This window comes from Pholis gunnellus (genome assembly GCF_910591455.1).
Source record: "Pholis gunnellus genome assembly, chromosome: 6".
Taxonomy (NCBI): domain Eukaryota; kingdom Metazoa; phylum Chordata; class Actinopteri; order Perciformes; family Pholidae; genus Pholis; species Pholis gunnellus.
Genome location: NC_136532.1, coordinates 18,235,244 through 18,254,073, shown reverse-complemented (window position 1 = coordinate 18,254,073; position 18,830 = coordinate 18,235,244). Strand labels below are relative to the sequence as shown.

General features: G+C 46.3%; 1 protein-coding gene across 6 annotated transcripts in view; it reads right to left on the bottom strand.

Moving 5' to 3' along the window:
• The window catches only part of ncor2 (nuclear receptor corepressor 2), a 74,575-nt gene that overhangs the window by 15,635 nt on the left and 40,110 nt on the right, over positions 1-18,830 (bottom strand). For 3 of the 6 annotated variants that reach the window (XM_079162000.1, XM_079162004.1, XM_079162002.1), the window contains exons 10-24: positions 18,267-18,439; positions 18,032-18,125; positions 16,323-16,501; positions 15,593-15,647; positions 15,401-15,499; positions 13,038-13,204; positions 11,528-11,688; positions 10,361-10,423; positions 5,021-5,163; positions 4,719-4,857; positions 3,416-3,845; positions 2,242-2,362; positions 1,463-1,724; positions 525-572; positions 29-193 (exon numbers count right to left, since the gene is read on the bottom strand). In XM_079162000.1, the coding sequence (XP_079018126.1) occupies positions 29-193; positions 525-572; positions 1,463-1,724; positions 2,242-2,362; positions 3,416-3,845; positions 4,719-4,857; positions 5,021-5,163; positions 10,361-10,423; positions 11,528-11,688; positions 13,038-13,204; positions 15,401-15,499; positions 15,593-15,647; positions 16,323-16,501; positions 18,032-18,125; positions 18,267-18,439 (2,299 nt within the window). The remainder of the gene's footprint in view (positions 1-28; positions 194-524; positions 573-1,462; positions 1,725-2,241; positions 2,363-3,415; positions 3,846-4,718; positions 4,858-5,020; positions 5,164-10,360; positions 10,424-11,527; positions 11,689-13,037; positions 13,205-15,400; positions 15,500-15,592; positions 15,648-16,322; positions 16,502-18,031; positions 18,126-18,266; positions 18,440-18,830) is intronic. The other 3 variants (XM_079162001.1, XM_079162003.1, XM_079162005.1) reach the window with 3 other exon arrangements.

Genomic DNA, 18,830 nt, shown 5'->3' with positions numbered 1-18,830 from the left:
ACCGGGCCGGACAGAGAAGAGGACTCACAGTTGAAGTGGAGCAGGTGTTGGTCGTGACTGATCTTGGCCATGTCTCGTGGGGACATGGGGTACGGGGAGAGAACCGGTCGGCCCAGGTTGGAGGTCCTCAGGTCGTCGGGGCCCAGCGCCTGCTTCTTGGCTTCACCGTGCGGGGAGAAAGCCCGGGACTTTTCTGCAACAACAACACACAGAGTCAGGACAAAAAGCGCAACACTCCGCTAGACCTGCCACTAATCCAAGAAGCTGTCCTTCAGCCGCAGCTCCCTGATGTTGTCGACAACATCAACACCAATGTCATTGGTGTCTACGAGCACACAGAACCCCTCACGCCACTTCCCAGCGAGGGTGATATCATCAACACTGAATTAATACGCCAACATACACAACAAGCCACTGCTAATATTTTAAAGTACACACAGTAAAAATCCAACAGAGGAGGTGATCACCCTGCAGTGTGGTTAAGGTGTTATTAAAGGGAATGGTGTGGCAAGGGGTGAACCTACTTAATCCCTGCAGGAGGGTCAGTAACCACCTCTCGTTGCCTTCCAGCTCTGAAGGGACACAAACACACCACAGATCATCGCATCCTCACAGATTTTTCTCTCTCACACAAAAAGAACATGCACTAACTACAAAAAAACACTTTCGCTACTGTTGCAACGCGGCGGGACTTTTGTTTTCACCAACAGCCACATGTTAGTCGATAGTAGCTACAATGGAGCTGAGAAATATATCACACCTGCCTCCGAGTCAGACACTGTGTGAAGAGCTTTTTAAGATTTTGCTAAGAATGGCATGAAAAGGCGGATGCTGTATGTTAAGTGTTCCCAGCTGCTGCTGCTGCGGTGCCCAGTTGGTTGTAAAAGACACGTCTTTGTCTTACACTGTACTCTCAGAGACTCACATTCCACAAGCTCACAGTAGCTGCACTGACTTCTGGGTCAATAGCAAATCATTTATCAGTTCCCTCTCCACGAGTGTCCCAGAAACACTTGAATACCCTAAACACTAGAGAACCCAGAATCAAGGTTAGAGCATGTAGCAAGGACCAACTAAGTAAAACTAGATCAAACGCTACTAAAATGGCAAATTATGCAGCATTAACCTCCATTTTCTTTTAAACTTTTCACGAGTCCTCTGCTCATCTTGTTGCCGTGATTCCATTAATCCTTCATTGTAAAATTGACAACAATGTACCAAGTTTACACGCATGCATACAGCCTGCACAACGGTGACATTAGGGATCACAGAGAAAGAAAATGACGACATGGGGGAAAAAAGAAATGCTGGCGATTGTGAGAGGGGTTCCTGTATTTGTAACTTTAGCTTCCTAAACATCCTATACTATCTCTCAATACTATCGGACTGGTGAAGTATTGACGTGACGGGTAACATTGGCGATTTATCAGGGTTGATTCTGTCGTGATGCAGGTGTGCGTACCATCCTTGTCACTGGTGGAGGGGCTGCGAGGGCGCATACGAGGACTGCTGCTGTGAAGAGCCTCCCTGTCTCGGTCTCCCTGCAAGGTGTACGGCTGCTGTTTGCCCGGCTGGCCTGGAAGCTGCTGCTGCATTTTGACCTCCTGAGATGACTCCCCGTGAGCCATGGTGATCTGTTGCTGGTACAATGCCAGGGCATGAGGGGGCAGCACTGCCTTGCCACCTCCACTCCGCTGACCGCCCTGCATGGAGGCGTCTGGCATCTACACACACACACACACACACACACACACACAGGATGAGGGGAAAAGAAAAAAGGTTACAATCACACCTCACACACACAAAGCGACTCCTTCCTGGCATTCGACATATGGTTAGCCACATACAGTATCTGATAAACATGATGGCAAATAAACATCTCTTATTTCTTGGTAAGCTAATGTTTCTCTAATGCCTGGGATCTAATTTCTTCTCCACAAAGCAATCTCTCCCATCATCCTCCATCTGGCTGGCTTATTTTATACAAATATGACTTAACAATTCCACCTGCTATGCTGTTATCACTGTCAGCAGAGAAACAGAGATAGCATTGATACCACTGCAATGGAAATGTGTGTGTGTGTGTGAGAAAGAGGGCTGGGCAACTCAGTTTTCTGTTACAAAACACCACCGTGGTCAGAGACACTTTCCACGGCTGGAGAAGCCTGAGATACTCTTTACCCATCTGTTGTGTGATGGATGAGTGGATAAATGAAAAACACAGTTTAAGTAGTGACTCACAATGGGTGGTATAGCAGCAGCCCTCTGTTTGAGCTGCTTCAGGTCCATGGGCTTCTGCAGCGGGGACGATATGACCCCATCGTGAGTGTAGTTCAGGAGACTTGGCCGCGGAGAAGTCATTCTAGACACACACAGAGACCGAAATAAGTTTGTGTGCCTTCTCTTATTGGCTTTTGCCCGCTTCATTCCAAACACATTGCGTGAGAGTTCATATATTTATTTTAAAACGATTAAGAAAAAGAAAACACTTGAAAAAGAGGGCAGAGGTTCTGATTGTGTTTCCATCCCACATGCCTGCGTAACAATTCCCGCGGAGGACACAAATCCTCAGTCACAAGGTATTTAAGTAATCAAATGAGGGCAAAAGAAAAAAGATGAATACAAGGGATGTGTGTGTGTGTGTGTGTGTGTGTGTTGACAGAGGCTGAGACTGGAAACGGATTGCAAGTAAAAATCCATATCCATGTCTATCACATCTGTCGAAAGCACACAAAATACTCGGAATCAGACAGACACACACTTTGATGCACAACAACACAAAAGTGTGCGCGTGCGCACACACACACACACACACACACACACACACACACACACACACACACACACACACACACACACACACACACACACACACACACACACACACACACACACTCCCTTTGTTTGCTTTGGCAGGGAGGGCAGCTTTTCCCCCGGCTTTGCCAGTACATGCAGTCTGCTGTCATGGAAAGAATTGAACAAATACCGTGCAAACAAGACTAATCACTCCGCCCACGCACTTTGACACCCATTTCTTGCAGCTTCATTCATTCATTCATATACACACATATGTACATATATATATATATATATATATATATATACACACACATACACAAACTTATATACTCACACACACACACACGTGTATGAATTAATTCATACAAAGTAAAAATAAAATCTGTTGATAGAAAAGAGCAACCTGCAACCACACACGGCTCGCCAAATATGGCTTTCCTGCTGTACAGTGTAACTAGGCAACCAACAACACTTCAGAACCCTCGCTGCTGTATTTTCTGGTATCTGCTGAGGTACACCACAATAGTAGGACACCAAGTAATCTACTGCTCAAAACCAGAAGCCCTTTAGACTCTAATAATCTCAAGCAGGCCCAATGATTGCTACAAGCTCTTACCTGTTCTTGTCCGTGTTGTCCGTCTCCTCCATTTCATCAGCGCTGCAAGTGGCACTAGAGTCACTGTCCCCATGGGACCCTGTTCTGGGCCCGTGGTCCTTCTTGGAGCTCTTGGTGGAGCTTTTACCTTCCTCCAGCTCTGCAGTAGGAGGTTTTTTATCGATGGCATCGCTGGGGGAACTTGGCTGCAGCTGCTCTTTGCTGGGCTCGCCCATCTCCGTCTTTATCTCCTGCTTGATGGCGGATTCGGCATCTTCCTTGACTGGAGGTTTCTCATCCCCTGCCTGGCCCATGTCTGACCCGGACGCCTCCTTGTCCCCGGTGGTGGAGCTGGCCTTTGACCTGCCCGAGCCCTCCTCCTTAGCCTTGCTGTCATCGGATGAGTGTGGCGAGGGCAAGCTCTCCGTATCAGAGCTGTTGTTGGCTCCACCTGGAAGGGACGGGGGACAAAAGGAAACGCGGATCAGACGACACGACTGGGCTTCTACTGTAAATCATGTTATATCTCCTTGTCCTTTTCTCTTTCATCCCCCCCCCACCTCTTTCTGCTCAACCAGATTCTTCACAGTGCCAGTCTCCTACCTAATCAGGTTTCACTGTACAATAAGGAGGAACTCAAAACCAATTGGGATGATGGACAAAATCCCCCGGGGCTTTAGCGCTCTATTGTGAACGTGCGCTCTACGTAGTCTACTTCTACAGCGGGGCTTTTGAATCCGTCATTTCAGAGTATAAGTCTTCAAGCAAACTCCAAAGCTACTCCAAAAGTGTTGCCGTTACACAACATTACATACTATCGGCGGACATGTTATTAGGTAAACCTGTACAATCTGAGGCAATCCAATACAACAGCTGAGCCATACATTCTGCCATTTCAAAGATAATAAATGTTTAGTTCGTATCGACACTGCCAGAAAGGTGTTAATTCCACTAAATGTGTTTTAGTTTGCAGTGGTGTTGAACTGGACGGCATTATATGAAGGCGTCTCTAATGTCGCGCCCACCCCATTTAAAAATACGATGGGATAGAATATTAAAAACCCTCACGATAATGCGCTCCAGTACACCACCACTAACTACAACCATAATAATAAATACATAGTTGAATTAACACGTCTCGGAAACAACAACCATTACAGGCTTCATGAAAAGGTTGCACTTGCAAATGTTGACGCAGAACTGTGTTTAAACCACGGTACTACTGTAAAACCTCAATTATCAAATGATGGTTAAATAGAGAGCCTTTCGATTTATACAGAGTTTTCTTTTGTCTGTTAGCATGTCGCTGTTGGGAGTGGTTTACCTTCTCCATCTTCAGGGGCCTCCTCTTCATTGCCACTGGCTCCTGAGCCCTCCATCTCCTCCTCCTCTGCTGCATACGGGGCACTGGTCTCCTCATTCTGCAGGGCTTTGCCCTTACGGCGGGCCTTTCGCTCTTTCTCCTGGGTCAAAGCAAAACCACACTAAATAAAAACAGCCTGGGGAGTCAATAATCTTCAAAACCGCACACAATCGTATAGCTTGGTTGTACACAAAAACACATTAATGACTTCTTGAACATCACATGGAGCAAATATGACTCTCAAAAACTGTCCCTGTGTTTACCGATTTCATTTTATGCTGCTGCAGAATCTCATCCAGTTTCTGCCTCTTCTTGTAGTTGAAGTAGAAGTTCTTGCACTGCGACACGGTTTTGGATCCCACCATCTTGGCGATGGCGGACCAATTCCTACCATACTGGAGAAGGCCTGGAAATAACAGATGGGACAGGAAGACGGATTAGGACAGGACAGGAACAAAGACAGCTGCACATGGTGGACATGCGGCCTTGCACGACTACTACATCCCCACTCCATAATCAAATGATCGTCTCTCTCCAGTTGTAAAACAAAATGATGCAAGCCGGGCATAGTGCACTTGTTGTAAAGATTGTAAATGTACTGGTTATTTTTGGTTTATATACCATAATCAATATCTCCAACCACAATCTCTTCCAAGTGCACAGTATGGAAGTCTCTCAATGATAAGTCAATAGTCATAAACATCTGTCTCTATACAGCTGTTAAACCGGTAACACAGCCTGGGAGTTTAGCTCAGGATGCAACATAAGACACAGTCCCACTCTCCCAGCAGCAGCGTGGCTTGATGCCATATGCGTCCTAAGTAGAGACAGGGGGGGAGACGGAGATGCAGCGTGAGGGGAGAGCGAGTGTGGTGGCTGAGCCGTCACTCATACCAATGACATCACCAACTCTCCCAACTGGGTGGGGGGTCACTCTGTGTCATATTCTGACTGACTTTGATGTGACCCAGTTCCAAGAAGCCCCGGTCCTTTACTCAGTCAACCACATGATTGTGCCTCACAGTCTGCAGGCACCCGCTGGGCCGGAGCTGTGATAGATCAACCCGTCACGAAACACACACACACACACACACACACACACACACACACACACACACACACACACACACACACACACACACACACACACACACACACACACACACACACACACACACACACACACACACACACACACACTGCATGTGTGCTAAAAGAAGAGACGTATAGAGCAGTCGGTGTGTAAGAGCAAGTGAGCGAGAAAGACAGATAGCGTAGACTTTGCTCCAGTGTCGTCGTCCCCCCAGAGTCTGCTGTTAGCTAAAGGCAGCTCATTAACAGTGTGTGTTGTAAGAGGCTTAGCTTACACCACCCACTTGTTTCCTGTGCCAGCCTGACAGGTCCTGGCAACAGCAAAGCCTCTCAAAGGGTTGTGAGGTGGTGGTGGTGTTATTAACAGGCACAGAGCCAACACCTCCTGGGATGACCTTGGACACGGGTTCACAGGTCTCTGCATCTCATCGCTTAATGGAGGCAGTAGGACAACAGGCAGGAGTCTGAGCCAAAGGAGAAGGAAGGACAGCTGTTTTACAGCCCGGTCATTTCAGCTCTTAGATTAATCAGAAAGACTGACTCTGATAGCAACTCTCTACTCAATAATGCTATCAATAAGTAATAGCTGCAATAAAAGCTGGGTCGGTTAGGTGTTTAGAGGTTTAACTTCTACGATAATGTTCACAAGTCTGTATTTATTTATGTGAATGATAACCAAGATAGGAAGATAAACAAATCACGTGAAATATGATCGAGTGTGCCAACAGGGCGGTAAAAGCCAGACGTATAACATTCACTGTCATTCGGAGAATTTAATAACGTCAGTATAAAAAGAACGACTGTAACAAGCAAAGGTGATCTTCAAGTCTGAGCTGCTGGTGTCTAAAAGCTGCTGTGCACCTACAACCTGTCAAGTGTTAAAGTGGAAGAGCTTTTTCAGCTGAAATATTCATCGCCGCCACTAAAAGGCATCGCCAGGAAAGCTTCTCCGAGGAAGACAAGAAGAGTGAGACACATGACCGACACTTATTAACCTTTTACAGCTGTCCCACTAGAGGGGAGGGGTGGACTGCCATACAAGTCAGACGCCCTCCACACAAACACAAACAGTAGCATGCTATAACACACACACACTCAAACAAGACAAACATTTTGCTGCTCCCACTGAACCTGAAGCAATATCAAATGAATTAACTTAAAGTCAAAGGTCCCTTTGTTATGACCTCAAGCTATATCCATTATATGCAAGCACACAAAGTGCAATCCTGAAGCAGCTCTGGTTGACTCGGGGCCTTAGTTGCTGGAGGAAACGCACAAGGAACAAACATCCAATCAGCAGCCGCGATACTGAAGCAGGTGGTAGCCTCACGGCCAATCAGAACACGGTATTCCCATAAGCTCCTCCCAGAGAAAAGTCAAATCAACACCTGGTGCAGCCAGAAAGTGGTTGTTCCTGTCTGTCACATGCCTGTCACTCCGGCCGTCGTCTCGTGGCCCCGCGGTGGATAACAGTATCAAGACGGTCTGATCTCTAGAGGGGACGGCCGGGAAGCTCTTCGGGGCCGGGCCTTCCGATCCAGAGCAGAGGAGGTGAAAACAGCTCAGACTCTGCGCTCTTCCTGCCAGCTGGCTTGATACTTGAGCCGGTGTCAGGTTGATATGCTCTGAAACAGCACATGCTCCTGGCCTCTGCCCTCCTTTTCCTCTCACTCCGTCCTCCCTGAGCTCCGGTGAGCGCCTGGTCTGTTCTTCTCCGCCGTGTCTCTCCCCAATGGCGGTCGTCTGGGAAGACTTCCACAGGAAAGTGGGACTGTTGGGCGGTGCTATGTGCTCAGCCTCTCTCTCCCCTCATCTGATCTCTCCTCTATCTCTATTTTTTTTTTCCTCCCTCCCTCCCTCCCTCCCTCTCTCGGTCGGTCGGTACGTCCCTCCCCCTACCTCAGTCTGCCAGCAGGCACCGCGGCACGCACATGCACACACATGCATGAGTGAGCGAGTACACACACACTCGAACCCTCTCTCTCTTGTTAATACTCTAGCACACAGACGCAAACACACACTCAGGCAGTCCAAGAGTAAACAGAGAGCAGTGAGAGAGAGCAGTGAGATATAGAGAGAGAGCAGTGAGAGAGAGAGAGAGAGAGAGAGAGAGAGAGAGCGAGAGAGAGAGCAGAGCCACTGAGCCAGAGACAATGGAGAGAAGGAAAGGATACAGAAGTGGAGAGTAAGCAAAGTGAGAGGAAGGGGGAGACAGGGAGGGAGGAGGGGTTTAGTTGATGTTGATACCATGAGAAAGCATAAAGGCTTTCACATTTTTCCCTGACTGACCTGCTTTTCATCTTGAATGTGAACCTCTCTCTCTCCAGTCTCTCCAGTCTATAACAACACGGAGTGAGGGGAGAGACAAAGTGAGTGGGGAAAAGAGGCGCTTGCCAAATCCTCCACAGCCTTTGCCAATCTGGGCCGCTGCCATCTCCCGTCCGAGGGGACGTGGACAGAACGAGAGGCGGAGATGGAGCAACAGTGGAGGTGAAGGAAAATATATAAACATGGCATTCTCTACCTGCTGCTCCTTTTAAATGTGCTCTTCCAGCGAGCAGAGCACAGGGGCCATTATCAAGCCGCCTGCCTGCTTGCACCCAAAGCAAGGCCTGCCAGATTAGTGCACTTACATAAACGCAAGCCAAGAAGGGTGCACATGCAAACACACACACACACACACACACACACACACACACACACACACACACACACACACACACACACACACACCTTGGACCAAGTGCACGCAGACACAACCGTTTCCCCACACACACACGCACGCAGAACTGGTGGCTGTAAGAGAGAGGCTTTACAAAGACCGGCCGTCCCTCGTATGAAGTAGCAGTCTTTACGAGCGTGATCTATCCACGCCATCCTTGAAGGCAGCGCTGGCTGGTGCTGCCATGCCGGAATGCCAATGTCCTGCCAGGCACTATAAATGCCATTATTCTGATCTGTTTAGCTCAATGGGATAAACACATTAACATCAGGACACCTAAGCCCCCTTAAAACATATACATGTCAAGCACCTGCAAGGGAGATACTATGAGGAAATTGTGTGGGCGGAGTTATGATCTTGGAGTGCGAGTTCTTGGAAGGGGAATCCCTTTCGGCAGGTGTGGGGGTGGTTGTTAGAACTGATGAAAAACGGCGAGAGCAACTCCTCCCCTTTCGGCCCTCCGGACTGTAGCTGGGGCTCTGTGGTTGTGGTTACATAAACCTTTCATAGAAGCCCTGCTCCCACCAAGCTGCCAGGCTAATCCGCTGGGATGGAGAGCCCCACTAATCCCAGTGCAGGAGAATGGAACTGAAGACATTAACCAGGATTACTACACAGGACTGTGTTCCAAGCCAGGCCAGCACCAGTTTCGTAAAAAAAATAACCCTATAAACACACACAAACCCATATGTATACACAAACCTAAAATTGCCGGAGACACTATACACACACTTAGCAGGAGACCGATGCGATAAACGATGACCAAATGTGGTTTAAATATCACGCTTAAGCTGCTGAGAGCTGCTTGCTTGCAAGAGGCCCTTCATCCACTGTTGATTACAAGGGAAGACAGGCTAAGTTAGTCACAAGCAGAACTGAGAGTCACACAAAGAAAGATGACTCATCATCTACTAATATGGCCACAAAGCAGCAGCCATGAATTTGCAATGAAATTGCGTTGAGTCAAGTACAGAAAGCAGGGCTCCACATTACAAAGATGGAACAATATTTACAAAAACACCTAAAAAACACACAAAAAAAAGGAGAGGCATGTAAATACACAGCTGAGGCAGACGTTTGGCAACGCGAGGAGTCAAAGATAAGATGTTTATAAATATCAACATGACTGACTGCAACACAGATCACATTTACTGGGAACATGTAAAACTAGCCGATCAGATAAGAACCAGATCTGACCCTCAATCTTGGTGCAACGGACCAGTGGGGGGAGTTCCTATCCAAAGAGCAGGACGCATTAGAAACCACTGAAGGTGAGGGGCTGATCATTTCAGTAATCGAGACTAACGGACCGCACGCAACAAACACCGTGGAACACACTCACGCAGAGCGCTGGCGATAGGAAAATGAGCAGGAGGTCAGCGACCTCTGTGAATCAGCCATGGGCCTCTCGCTAATCTTCAGTCATGTTGAGTTAATGACTGCTGCATTTACAGGGGCTGGCTGATAAGAGGTAGACTTTACAGCCTGCGTGATAAAAAAAAAAAAAAAAAAAAAAGACAGGTCGCCTTGACCCAGAGAGACAACGGGGGAAACGGCTCTAAAGAGCAACGGATCCAGTCCAGGCAGACTGACACACACTAGCAGCACGTGGTGGTAGCTGCCTCACTGACAGGAAGTCACAGCCGCATCACTCGTCTGTGCTTTCAAAAAAAACCACTGTGCTTGAACTGCTGCGAGTGTTCTTTCTTTCGGCGACTCTTGTTGTAATACACAGCGACTAGATTGACTTTATACTTCACAGGGAGAAGAAAGGTTTACACTGCATTACCTTTTTTGGCAGTTTCCATCTCTTCTTCAGTCCAGCGAGAGCTCTCATTCATCTCCAGATTAGCTGTTAAAAAAAAAATAAAAATAGAGAACCACCAAGTGAGCGAAGGCGGGAGGAGAAGGGGGAGGGGGGAGTGGGCAGTTGCCACAAAGTCAGTTAGGGAGTGACTGACAAGAGGAAAGGAAAGAGGCGAGAGAAATTAGAAAAATAAAAAAAGAATAAGAGGGTGGGGGGCAGGGTAGCTTGTGCTGCTTGCCAGTGAGGCACTACAGCGTGGGTCGCTAGGGACTGTTTGTTTTAGATGGAGGAAGCAGGAAATCCAAGGAGAGAAGTCGGTTAATGATTATAGACAAAACAACTGGCTTCTTTTCCCCGCACAGCCTACAAGCCGGGCCGACCCTGCCTGGCTGACAGCGGAGAGGGAGCTTCTGTGTCCTCTGTAAGGACCTGTGAAGGGCACCGTGGGCCAGTGAGCAGTCGAACCTACAGTCAGAGTCACCAGGGGATTCCCCGTGACTAAACCTGTGCTGCAGGAGCGACTGCAGCATATACACACACACAACTGCTGAAACATCAAAAAAAAATCCCTGATAGCCTGCAGCGAGAGTGCATGGCTGACTTGCCATCTGCGAGCATACAAAGAGCTGGGTGGGGGGGGGGGGGGGGGGGGGGGGGGCCACTGCTGACACAATGAATATTTTTGTCCTTAAATAATACTTTTGTAGACAGGGGCGATTGAAAGTGCATATCATATGCAGGCATAAACGTTTTGCTGTTTAGATTTCTTATCATGCCACTTTGTGTCACTTGAGTGTCGCTTTGTGGGTGAAGACAAAAGGAACAACAGTGCACTCTTGTGGTGTGGGACAGGAGGCCACAACTAGATCAAAGGTGACAAAGTCCTGAAATACTCCTCTGTAAACCTGACACATTGTCCTACATAACTGCGTTTAGCCATTATATTATCTCAAATTAGAAATCACGTACGTTTCCTGATAATGACTGAGAAATAAAGTTTCTTGCCCTGGCTGTGTGTTCATCAGGTGTATCACAGCAGTTTAAATGTGCGACATGTGTCTGTAGCCGAATGCGAAATTGATTTAAATGTCAAAAGAACAGTGGACGGAAGAGCAAATTGGCACTTCTTTGCGGCGCCCTGAGACTGACCGAGCTCATTGTTGAGTGGCGGTGTGGTGGTCTCCTCCACCTCACTGGTCATGGAGCGGGTGATTCGGCCCTTGCGGCGCCCCTGGCTGTTGGCTGTGCGTCGACCCTTAAAGGCCACGGTGGGCTCTTTGTCCTCGGCGTCTTCTCCAGAGGTGTCGTCCCTGTGTGTGCGAAATGTCAACACGGTCAGCAAGAGAAACACAAGAGTGTTTGATGATGGCAGTTTAGCAACTGTAAAAAGAGACATCTCACCAGTCAAATAATTCCCATACAACCTTTTCTGAGACTCAAATATGGGCCGTGCTGCTATTCAGTCAGTCCCAAAAATGTAATTCAAACATACTTGTCCATCACTGTCCCTAATGCAGCCTCTACATTGCATTGGACATGTTTGTCTGCAGGTGACTAGAGGATTCTGCAGACTGAAACACAAACTTTAAAGACAAAATGTTAAAGTGTATACAGACTCTGCCTTTTCTGTCTTTTTTTTCGCCCCCAAGATAATTTATCGAGTGTCAGCACAATGGCATGCCAGGAGACAGCCACAGAGCTTGAACCCACTGCTCCTCCATTCATCTTCCCCCAGCACCATTAATCTTGCTGAGGGGAGCCGGTGGCACTCTAAATATAGGCGAGCCAGCTGTGCCAGCGACAGGCAGGCAGCAGGGTGCACTGGGAGTCACACGGTCCCCTGGACTCGCCTCAGAGCAGGGAGTCAGTAGGCAGTGCCTCATCATCTTCTTCTAGTCCGACACTAATGCTAATAAATAGGACCTGCTGTCACTTGAAAACTATTGCAGTGTACAGCCTAAGCTGGCATAGCGTGTGAACACATACAGACAGAAGACTGTCGTATTCATTGATGAATTTACAGGCACCAGATAGCAGTCATATTCCATCTGTTGTTTTGCATCCTTTGCTGGCCCAGTGCCTGAAAACACTGCAACACACACACACACACACACACTCCTCCTTACACACTTGACGTTTCAAATTTACAGCTCGGTTAATCGTACTGATTATTTTCCCCCACCAAAAAAAAATCCAGACTTAACAGAATTTAAAAAATGAAAACTTGGCATCCAATTGGGAAGGGGAGACGCATAAACAGGAAAACAGCTGTTTTAATAGGGAGAATGAAAGAACACTTGAATTTGCAGTAGGTGGAATGTCTGGCTGGAGGTGAGAGAGGGTTACAGAATGATTAGATTCACAGAAACGGGCCCTGCTCGCCAAAAAACGTACTCCTACTCCATCTGACCGGGAACAATTCTAAAATTGTGCGTTGGAGAAATGGGGAAAGTGAGAAGATAGCTGCAGCTGTAGAGGCTCATACAATGTGGCAGACATGTTTTCACTCTCTCACTCTGTCAGCGTGCTTCTCTAATGGATCAGTGTGTCGAGTCATCTCCGCAGCGCACAATGTTTGGACTTACAAATTCAAGAAGTGTTTGACGCAAATGAGATGACTCCGGAAGGACGTTTTGGTCAGTATTAATAAGAGACTCACTTCATTCCATCTTCCTTGTCTTCGGGTTCAATTTTTTCTTCATCCCTCTCTCCCTCCTTCTCTTTCTCCTCCTTCTCCTTCTCCTTCTCCTCCTGGCTGCCCCGGTGCAGTAGTTGTTGTTGCTGCTGCTGCTGCTGTTGCTGCTGCTGCTGCTGCTGCTGGCCGTGCTGCGACGAGGGAGACGGAAACAACACAAATTAATCCCAGGTAACAGGACACACAGATTCACCAACAAACACCTTCACCTCCCCTGTAACCTGTGTACACTTCAATGTGTGGACGCACATACATGAAAGATGGAAGTGATCACTTAATCGTTTCGCATAGCATTTCAATTTAGTTCACTCTAGAAAGTAACTGTTTCACTTCAGCAGATTGCTCCAATATTTCTCTAGAATACCAGCCACAGTGTCTTTGAACCATATACTCAGTGAGTGACGCCGCTCTTCCTGTGGCCGATCTGATATCTAACACACTATTCAGAGAAATGTACTTTGGGCGCACAGCTGCAGACCGTATGATGTCTGGCGGGGTTTTTGTTGTTGTTGTTTATTTGAAGAGATAAGACAACAAACCGCACCATTATGTTTGCAAAAACATGAAACATAAAAACCATTTCCATCTTTGACGTTGCAGAAGACTTTGGTTCACTTTCTGTTTGAAATAGAATATTTACCAACCTAAAGGATCCTATTCATTTTCTGCATAGACAAAACAAACAGGATACGAAAGTTCAAAAATATGCTCTTTAAGCACCCAGAACCACTTCCTTACCAGTTTCCTGTGTGTCTGGGCTTTTAGGGTTAGAGTTCAGATCAGACCAGACATGCAGTGTGACCACAACAACTTTAAACACGGCTTAATACTGACCAAGCAGACAAACTAAAACTGATCAGAACTTTAGCTCCAAGTACTTGCTCATCGCCATCCAAAGAACACAAACTTGTGTTGATCTCTTTACTACACATCTGCTCTATAAAAAGGACACATTACAAGTGGCTCCTGGCAAGGGAACATATGGAATGGAGAGAGAGGGAGAGAGAGAGAGAGAGAAACCATGAAAAAGAGGGAGATTGGAGAAAGAGGGAAGGCAGACTACTCAGATCAAAATGCACCTTTCGTTTAGAGAAGCTACCTTTATCTCCATTTGCTCAATATCACTAATGTCCTCTCCCTCCCTTTGACATTAACTCAGACAGAAAGCAAAAAAAAAAGAAACGCAACCCAAAAGGACATTAATGGTCACTTAGCTTCACACCTTTTCCTTCCTCCAGACACATCATCAGGATAACAATCTCTATCCATCCTAACTATAGAAACATGTTCACACTGCCCTACAGAAAGTGTAGCTACTCCACGACAGCACTGTGAGAAAACAAGCCTGGAAACGCTTTAACATTTGCATTAAGCCATTACTTCCCCCCCCTCCCTCTCTCCACTACCCAAACATAATCTCTATTAGCATTTGCAGTCGCTCTGACATACTGCACTGCACTTTCTGCTCCTCCTCTCAGGCGACCTCCCTCTGAGACGGCAAGCTATTTGTGTTAGCTGCTGCTCAAAGAGATGTGGAGGCACACCGGCGGGTAATGAGCGAGAGATTTCTTCAGGAAGGATGAGGAGACGCCACCCTCGTACCCACAGGAAAAGGTCAGCAGTAAATGAATGTGCGATTTCTTTAGCACCCGCCACCACGAGGTTTAACAGCTAGCACCTGATCTGAGGCTAAGTAATAACTGGGAGCTCATTAGCAATAGAAATGAGCTGCGTTTAAAAACTGTCATTATCGAAATAGTGCTGACGTGATGGGGTTGAGCAAATTGTGGCAATGGATCAGCACACGTGTGACCTTTGCTGTTTTTTTGTTTTTTTAACTCTTCATTATGGTAGTGCTGTGGCTTCGACTAGCTCACTGTCCTGTAAAGACATCAGTAGAACTCCAGTGCTGGTAGTGAGAATAAGACACATTTATAAGCAACACAATGTCTTATTTTCAGTAGTTGTCAAGGATTTTAAATCCTATTGCACGCATATTCATATCTCCATAGAAAAAAAAAATGATCTGCTGTCCAGCTGGATAAAATCAGACGAAAGTCTTTGTCAAGTTAAAGTCACTGTAGACAAGAAAAATAGGGGAAGAGTAAATACTGGTAGCTCCCGCCAAACCAGTTTGACAACAGGGAAGTGCATCAGCCCTGGTGTGTAATGACATGAAACAGAAAACAAGTTTTTGCCCAAATAGTAAATGTATTAGTTAGCTAAGTGACTGCAGCTGACAACATGAGACTTCTTTAAAAAGGGTGTAGTGACGCCCTCGGGTTTTCAGGCTAACAAAGCTCGTTGTGGGATTGGGCTTAAAGTACCTGGCTTCTTCCTCGGCGTCTGTAGTTCCTCCGCACTATGTTCTTATAGTTTTCACTCTTTTTGGTCAGGTAGTAGAAGAGCACACACTCTGCCACCGTCTGAAACATTGAAGAAATTAGTTTTTAAATAATCATTTCCTGAGAAGGCTGGACTGCCCAGAAAAACACAGACAAAAATAATTGTGTCAATACCTTTCGCTCCAGAAAAGATGCAATCAGACCAAAGTTTTTGGGGTGCTGGATGAACCTGTGGGAGGAGAAGAGAAGAAACGCTAGCAACCCGGTACTGGAACGACTCAAAGTCATTGGCACTGACACAAAAAAAGAAAATTAAGACTACGGTTACTTAAAAAAACACTGATCTGAGGTACATCTATTGCATTAATCGAACAAATTATAAAAAAAAAAAAAATCACACCAAACAATTACAAGTGATCTAATATCTTAACGTGTGTTTTCAAAATGATAAGAAAAAGAAAGTGAAGCTCTATCTTTGCATGTGGGTAGACTTTAAAGACAATAAGTCAACTGTGTGGGTTTGATCCGATCTGGCAGCTTGAAATGTCTCCTCTCGTTTCTCACGAAAGGGGAAGATTCACTTCCTTACCAACAACTTACTGACCCACTATCGATCACTCCAATACCACAAGATAACAGAACAAGACATGCTTCAATCCTGTCGCTTAAAAAGAAGCTTTGAGCATTAATAAAGATAATTAGGGATAGAAATGTACAGAATTTAGTGTGAAAAGCTTTCTGTTCATACACTGTACTCTTGGTGGAAAACAATTTTAGGTGTATATTTGGCCAAAGGAAACCCAATCTAGCTGCGAGGGAAATAAAGATAAAAAGGGGGATTTTTCTATTCACAGAAAAGGAAATGAAGTCTGCCACTGTGACTTTACCGAGGTGTTGTGCTTACTTCTCTCTGAAAGTGTCCTTCTCCTGCTCGCTCCACATGTTCATCACCTGCCGGTCCTTGTACACCTTCATGGGGTCGGCCATCAGTCCATTCATGTTGATGAACTTGATGCGCTGCTGCTCAGCGTCGAATAGCATCGGAGGGATGACCGCCAGCTGCCGCATTTGCTTCTCCGTGTTCTGGCGCACACCAAGGACACACACGCAAGACACAGAAACCAACATTCTGGAGTGAGTGGGTCGGTTATTATCTGACAGCATGGTGCTTATATTGACATGGAAGTTTAAGGTGTCTCGTTAGCTCAGCAGTCAATGTATACTCTTCACATTTCGACCATTACCCCCATCTTAAAAGTGAGACGACGTCTGAGGATAGGAGGGGGATATGGGAAAGGCGCTGTGCTATCTTGAGAAGGCAGGAAGCTTTTCTTGAGATGAGACAACCTGATTTGACACAGTGCCCAGCTTAATGGGACCAGGCTGACATGAGAGGAGCAGGTCTAACGTGTGAGTAGTGGATATCACGGCTGTCTGCTCAGAGCGCGCTCCTCCTTAATGCTGAGAGCTCACAGTGTAAGAGTCGCACGCCTAACAAGACTTTTAACATGAAATATAAGCAAGACATTTATCTGGTTCGGTCAGTCAGCGCCATTGCAATTTTTATGAAAATTGGAATTGGATATATAATGGTTTTTTTAGACCTAAATGTAATCAGGCAATCGTATTTGGTTTCAACTGGATGTGAAATGTGTGAACTATCAGCTTTGAAATGATTGAAATGCAACTCTGGCAACATGTATTAAATAGCATGAATTTGGGAGGTATGTTTGAAGTCAGGTCAAATCAAATAAACATAATTTCACACAGCGGGCTTGAACTGCTAAAAGAAAATGCTTTTCTTGGACGAGACGGACACCTTTGATAATTCCAAAAGCAGCTAAATGTGCAGGCTACTACATGCTAGTGATTTTATATCCCATGCTGATATTTATTATATCACAGAACTTTAATACAGTGGACGGGTACACAGAGAGAAATATTACTGTTGCACCAACAGCTGTGGCTATGTGTTGGCTGCGCATGTTAGAAATGGAAAGAGACGGAAAAGAGAGAAGACAGTAAAACGAGAGACGGGCCGTAAAAACAGCCAGAAACTAAAGTTTTGGGAGCATTTCAATTGAAAGCAGCTGTGCTGCTGTGCCTGCCACTGGGCTGTGGTGGCCTTAAAGAGCTAGCATTTAGCTTAGGCTAGCCATGCTACCACACATACTCCCGTGGCATACCATAATATCTGTATAACAGCTGTATCATATGCAGATATTGAGTGCCATATGCCTCTGAAACAAAACTACAGTAAGATATATATATATATATATATATATATATATATATATATATATAGGGTTTTGAGTGAGTAAGACAAAAACTGCTCAGTTTAGAGACTTGCCCAACTTGCTTTCTTTTAATTACCGTTTTGCCCTAATTACTAAAGAAACAGGCACATTCATATTTACATGTTATACAAATGAGCTGAGTGAGTGTTTTGTTGCACCAGCGTCAGAGTCTTCAGAGACTTTTGGTTTCATTCCAGGCAGCAGCGCCAACCTTGGCGCTCACTACAATAAGAACTTCAGGAGTGTGCCAGCGTGAATACACCCTGAATGTTTAAAGAGGAAGTAGGGGGCAAACATCTTGAGCAGGAGATCTCACCTCATGCTCGGATATTCCATCGATGATCTCGGAGACCTCATGTTCACTGCGAGCAGCAGACGAGGCCAGCCCGCCTCCTCGCTGCCCAACACGGCTACAACAGGAAGAACACACAAGAACTGTCACTCAAAAGCCCCCCCACATGTCTGTGACTGAATCAAATCCACTGTTGTATTTACAGAGCAGTAACTAGGCATCTCCAGAAATGAAGTGCCTTATAGTCTTGTGACCTCACCTCTGCATGCGCTCCTGTAGCTCCCTTTGCTTGCGGATCTCTGGGAACTGTTTCTCGTAGTAATCCCGCACCTTGTTCTCCTTGGCTCGGCGCCGCGGATTGCTTTCGATGCGCTCCACCTTCTTCTCCCAGGCTTCCATCAGCTGGTCATAGCGCTGGCAGAATTTCTGTTCCTGGAGCACCACAGGAAGATAAAGATCTCTCAATCCATTGCAGATCTGCCTAAATATCAACAATATTTTCCCCGTTTCCCTCTTTGATCTAAAGACAGAACACTAAATGACCGTTACGTCTGAGAAACTGTTTTTTTTCCCGACATTCAGAAATCTTCCTAAGCTCTCTACCTTTCCGTCGTGTCCCACCATGAACCTCTACATGTTCAGAAGGGGGCAAAGTGATATGTTGGTATTCTACAGGGAGTCTGGCCTTGAGCCGACGACAGACCACAGCTTCCACACAGGCGGGCTGTAAAGCAGACCATTAAACCTGGCGGAGACACGACCCTCAGTAGGCTCATAAACCACAAGGCGATGTCTCTCTACACTCCACACACACACACACACA